The sequence below is a fragment of the Echinops telfairi genome, unplaced genomic scaffold, assembly GCF_000313985.2.
Source record: "Echinops telfairi isolate 266 unplaced genomic scaffold, ASM31398v2 ScPeMD7_7472;HRSCAF=8510, whole genome shotgun sequence".
Classification (NCBI taxonomy): Eukaryota; Metazoa; Chordata; class Mammalia; order Afrosoricida; family Tenrecidae; genus Echinops; species Echinops telfairi.
Window position 1 is genome coordinate 3,201,038 of NW_022111376.1, and position 5,857 is coordinate 3,206,894.

Genomic DNA, 5,857 nt, shown 5'->3' on the forward strand with positions numbered 1-5,857 from the left:
CCGTCTTTCTCCTGAAAAGTGGCTGGTGATTTCAACTGCTGACCTTTTGGAAGGCACCCCAACACATATCTACCACGCCACCAGGATTCTTATGAGGAAGGAAAGAGGGGCTATTACTAGAGTATATATTCCTGAAAAAAAGAATAAGGGGCTATTGTGAACACCTATGTGCCATTTTGACAACTTGGAAAGAAAGTTTACCCAAACTGACAGTAGATCAGAAGATATGACAGCCTTATGTTTAGTAAAGAAATATTTCTTGTAAAAAAAGTCACAAAAAGCCAAATTGAAAAAACAAACAAAAACAAAACCCCCAAACAAAACAGTATATACCCAAACCTTCTGGTCAAGTGATTTCATGGTTGAATTCTTGCAACTACTTAAGGAAGAAGCATGACCCTTCTTACTGAAATACTTCCAGAAAAGATAGGAGGTGGAAGAAATTCTTAATTTATGAGGCTGGGGATACACCTGCGACGAAAACCATATGAAACAGAAGAGCCTTCGTGAATAGAATAGCAACAAGTCCTGAGTGCTAGCAAGCAAACTCAACCGTATACCAAAAGGAACATGGGCTCCCGTCCCAGTTGGTGATGAGGAGCAGTGGCGCACAATGATGCGTGCCAGGCCACTTGCTGACTGGAAGCTCATCCCCTCTCAAGTGCACTGGCGTCCCAGGTGGCAAGGGTGGCCTTCGAAGTGAAAGGGGCTGGGATGGGGTTCTTGGGCAGGGCACAGGCAGCTGGGGCCCCTTGAGCAAGCTCTAGGCTGGATTGGTACGGGCTGTGTGTGCAGAGCGCCTTGCTGGGTGAGGCGGAGGGAGTGCTGTGGAGGGTCCTCACTCCTGATTCCTAGCTTCCTAGCTCCACCCTCAATTGGCTCCAATGAGCTCTCTCACCATCTACTTACCACCCCTCGCCCCTCCCCCCTCGTTGCCAGTCCATCTTGGTGGTGGCAGGCCAATGGGTGAGCCTGTTGCTTTTGGAGGCTGCCAGCTTTGCCCCGGCAAGCCCTTACCACGCAAGTCCGGGTGCCATGACAACTCTGACGCCTCCTCACGTGCTCTCCTGCCGCAGCCATTCGCCCTATACAGAGACGCGAGGGCTGGCTGCCTCCTCTGCCGGGCTTCTGGGAAACGCACTGGCCCCGTCACCAGCTTGGAGGACCGGTGCTCCGCAGCCCAGGCCCACGCGGCAAGGCAAGGCGCTTCCTTCCTTCCCATCCCTTAGGGGCCTCCAGCCCAAGGCAGCGGCAGCTTTCCCTGGGTCTTGGGAGTACACGCAGAGCCGCAAACGGTGAGCCAGGATTTTCTCTGGCGCAGTCCTCTGTGATGGAGCCCGCGGTCGAGCTGGGGCGCTGCTGGGCATGGGGGAGCAAGGGGCTCCTTTTCTTTCGCTGAGAGGGGGAGGGGCTCCTGGCTGCAGGGAAGGGGGGGTGTTGGGGGCTGCAAGGGGAGGGGAAGTGTCTCCAGTCTGCAGGGGAGGGGGGACGGAGGGCGGGGAAGAGGCAGCACAGGGACTTCTGGCTGCTAGGGTCTGGGCTGGTGTGGGAGCGGGTCTCAGTCTGGCGCTGGCAGAGAGGGGAGGGGGATTCCTGGCTGCAGTGCGGAGAGTGGGGTGTGGGGGTGGATCTGGGCTGGGTGAGGATGCAAGGGGCAGCCTCCCCGCAGCAGGGTTGTAGGGAATGGTGAGGAGGGTCTCAAACAGTTGCGGGCAGTGTGAGATGCCTTGCCTCAGTGAATGGGGGGAGTCTTTGCACCTTGAAAGGGGAAGTGCAGTCCAGGCTTCTGTGGGGGAAGGGAGTGCGGGCTGCGGTTTTGGGAGGGGGCGGGGCCTCAGGCTGCAGCAGTGGTGGGGGCTTGGTGCATCTGTGTGGGTGGGCAAAGGGATCTGGCCTGCAGGGCAGGGTGGGGTGGGGGCACCAGTATGCCTCTATCCGCTGGGACCCTAGATCATAGAAACTGTGACGCTCTCCCCCACCGGTTGCCCCCTCCCCCAGGTCCACAGCCATGGCGCTGGTGATGCTGCGGGACTGGTGCAGGTGGATGGGTGCAAACGCACAGCGCTCGCTGCTGCTCCTGGGCATCCCGGAAGACTGTGGCGAGGACGAGTTCCAGGAGGCTGTCCGGGCTTCCCTCTGGCCCCTGGGCCCGTGCCGAGTGCTGGGCAAAGTCTTCAGGAAGGAGCTGGGGACCAGGGTCGCCTTGGTGGAATTCTCTGACTACTTGAACCGCAGTATGATCCCCCAACAGATTCCAGGCAAAGGGGGACCATGGAAGGTGGTCTACCTGCCCCAGGTCCCTGATGCCGAATTACAGGGGAGAGTCGTTATGACCACACAGCCCCAAGGTCGAGAAGTGGCCAGTAGGGCAGGTGAGACCGGAGCTGCAGGTGAGGTGGGAGCAGGAGCCGCAGCTGAGGCTGTAGCTGCAGTGGAGGCAGGAGCCCCAGATGAGGTGGGAGATTCGGGAACTGCAGGTCAGGTGAGAGCTGCAGGTGAGGCAGGGACTGCAGGTGAAGAAGAAACTGCAGATGAGGAAGGCACTGCAGGTGTGACTGGAGCAGAGCATGTGGCAGACGTGGCAGGTGAGGCAGGAGCTGCAAGTGGGATGGGACTGGAGAATGTGGCAGGAGCTGCAGGTGAGAGAAAAGCTGAGCATGTTAGAGAAGCTGTAGGTGAGACAGGAGCCCCAGTTAAGGTAGAAGTTGCAGGTGAGGCAGGAGTCCCAGGTGAGACAGGACCTACAGGTGAGGAAGGAGCTGAGAAGGTGACAGAAGCTGCAGGTGATGCAGGAGCCCCAGGTGAGGTAGAAGTTGAGGGTGAGGCAGGAGATCCAGGTGAGGTGGAAACTGCAAGTGAGGCAGGAGACCCAGGTGAGGTGGAAGCTGCAGGTGAGGCAGGAGACCCAGGTGAGGTAGAAGCTGCAGGTGAGGCAGGAGCTGTAGGTGAAGCAAGAGTTGAGAATGCAGCAGGAGCTGTACGAGATGCAGGCTATGAGGCTGTGGCAGCAATGCTAGGTCTGGCTGCAGCCTTAGGGGAGGCTGGAGATGAGGCCGAGGCCGAGGCGGAAGCTTGGGCCCAGCAGTGGCGGAACGCCCTGCAGCCCATGCTGGAGAGCCTGGGCTACCAGGAGCTGAGGCCCTTTTCTGGGCGGGAGGAGCTGGGCCCCGAGGAGCAGCCATTCGAAGCCTGGCTGGAACACGCCTACGACATGCTGCACCTGTGGCGCCACGTGTCTGAGAGGGAGAAAAGGCGGCGACTGGTGGAGTGCCTGAGCAGCCCGGCCCTGGATCTCTTGTATGGCCTCCTGGCCGAAGACCCCAGTCTCCCTGCGCAGGACTGCCTGGTCGCCATGGTGCAGGTGTTTGGGACACAGGACACCCACATGACTGCACGGATCAAGTTTCTCACCTGCACCCAGCAGCCTGGGGAGACCCTGTTTGACTTCGTGATGCGTCAGGAAGGCCTGCTGCAGACCGCCATGGAGAAGGGGGCGGTGCACCCAGCCGTCGCTGACCAGGTGCGCTTGCGGCAGGTGCTGACACGAGGACGGCCCAACGTCACGTTATACAACAAGCTGAGGCACATGCGCATGGAGGGACAGCCCCCTGGCTTCGTGGGGCTGCTGCGATTAGTTCGTGAGACTGAGGCATGGGAAGCTGCCCAAGCCAGGAGGGACCAATCTCAGACAGAGGAAAGGGTCACCCCAGCCTATGAAGATGCGAAGGAGTCACCAGCCAATGAGAATGCCGACCAGGTGGACCCAGCCAACGGAGGTTTCAAAGAAGCTGACCCTGCCAAGGAAGATGTCGACCAGGTGGAACAAGCCAATAAAGATGCCCACCTGGCCGCCATGGCCAATGACTCTGTAGCCCAGACCGCTCTAGCCACCGAGGACGCCACCAAAACTGCCACGGCCGTTGACAAGGCAGGTGCCACTGATACTGCTGCCCCTGGGATTGATCACGAAGAGAGCACTCCTGCCCCAGTGCAGGTGGGCAGCGCCCCCGGGGTAGGCCCAGGAGGCACAGGCTGTGGGCATGAGGGCCTTGTCCAGGCTGGGGACCCGGAGGCCATGGAGGCCGAAGCGGCGGCAGCCGAGGTCCCCGGCGAGCGGCTTCAGCCCATCCTGGAGGAGCCAGAGAACGAGGGCAAGGCAGGCGACGCGAGCCTGCCCGAGTCCTCCGAGTGCTCCTCTTCGGACCAGTAGGCTGCATCCTGGCTGCGGGAAGGACCCACCAGGCCTCTGCGGGCCCCACCCCAAGCCCCCAACCCCATCCCGAGGTCGTCGCAGCCACAGGGCCACCACACAGTTCCAACCCCACACCTGCTTCGGTGTCCCGGACCACGGGCACCTGGAGAGCCATGCCCTCGCCCCGCTCCACTGCCTCCTCGAGGCTTGGGCCCTGCTTTTCTGGCATAGAGACCGGCCAGCTGTTGCTTGCTGTCGTGCAAGTGTGTGTGTGTGTGTGTGTGTGTGTGCACACGCGCTAGTCCTTTTTCTCTCCCCCCACTCACCCCCCCATCCTGAGCAGCTCCTCCCTCTGGGAGAGCCAGGCCCAGAGGACAGTGGGCAGCACACACAGACCAGGGAGTGGCCACCCTCACCCCGAGAGCCAACGACACCGGGAGGAAGGATGGACGCTGGGGCGGGCAGCTTCAGGGAGACCCACGGGGACCGTGCTTCAAGATCCACCCAAGCTCTTGTTTGTGACTCCGTTTCCTTCACGTGGTGCCCTGTGCTCTGCTGTGTTTTCCAGTGTTGTTCCCTGCCCCTTCAGTGGGACCACAGGGTAGGGCCACACCCCATCAGCGCCCCCCTCCCCTTTCATGTGAGTGGCCAGAGTTTATTTGCTCTTGGAAGGCAGGCCTAGGAGCCTGGAGCAAGGAACATGGGGTCAGCTGAGGCTTCTTATTTAGGGACCCCAGGGGAAGGAGGTCCTGTGGCCCCTGGTGGTGGTAAAATGTTCCCTCTGTTATGATCCCTTTGATAGTTCCAGTTGATGTTTCTCTTCAATAAATCTTGTTCAGTGTTACTGCTGAGTCTTGACTCTGCTGTGGTGCCTCAGTGGGGGGTAGGGGAAAGGCCTGGCTGAGGTAGGGGGTGGGTGGCAGTGGCCTGTGCCCAGCTGCCGCTGGGTATGTGTGATGCCAACTGCCAGGTGCCTTAAATCCTGCCCAGGGCACTCTGCTCCACAGTTACCTCTAAGGAGCACTCTTCCTCTGAATCCTTGGGGTCATGCAGGAAGCATCAGACCAAGGGTGGGGGTGATGCCCACGTGCCACGAGTCTAACTTGTGTCCACACAGCCTGCTGAGCTCTCACTTTGACTCGGAGGAGCCCCTCAGGGGGAGGGGCCTGCTGAAGTCGGGACACTTCTCCTGAGGGGGCACTGTGGCCCGAGGGACAGTTCTGGGGTGCCATGTGAGAGGGAGGGAGGGAGGGTCAGCAGTGGTCTCCATCTTCTAAGACCTGAGGGCAGTCCTTAGCCCGGTGCAGTGCACTAGGACCTTTGGAAGGTAGAGACAGTGATGGGACCGCTTTGGAGGGCAGGGAGCAACATGATGGGGCATGGCTGGGACAACTTTAGCTTTCCCCCTGCCATCTGTGGCCTTCCCAGACACCTTCCTGTGGATTTGGCAACTGTTTACTGCAGGAGGTCCAGGAGGCCAGCCACAGCAGGGGTGGTCAGCAGGTCAGTGCTGGGAGTCAGCCCCCTACCTGTCTTCCTCCTCCCACTCCAGACCTCTCCCCCAAAAGGCTCCACCCACATGCTTCCTGCTCCTTGGCCCCAGGAGCCTTGGGCAGGTCTGGATCAGAGGTGGGCCTTCCAGAAGCTACTGGACTCCACTCTGCC

General features: G+C 60.0%; 1 protein-coding gene across 1 annotated transcript; it reads left to right on the forward strand.

The window, feature by feature from the left end:
- Positions 1 to 1,126: 1,126 nt before the first annotated feature.
- On the forward strand, positions 1,127 to 5,036 carry LOC115873972 (paraneoplastic antigen Ma6F-like). Its single transcript, XM_030889026.2, has 2 exons — positions 1,127 to 1,295; positions 1,999 to 5,036. Exon 2 carries the CDS (start codon positions 2,009 to 2,011, stop codon positions 4,208 to 4,210), a length of 2,202 nt encoding a protein of 733 aa, XP_030744886.1. The 5' UTR covers positions 1,127 to 1,295; positions 1,999 to 2,008; the 3' UTR covers positions 4,211 to 5,036.
- Positions 5,037 to 5,857: the final 821 nt, after the last annotated feature.

Bases quoted from the DNA above. Each gene is read 5' to 3' on its own strand.
- LOC115873972 (XM_030889026.2), top strand. From the start codon at position 2,009: ATGGCGCTGGTGATGCTGCGGGACTGGTGCAGGTGGATGGGTGCAAAC.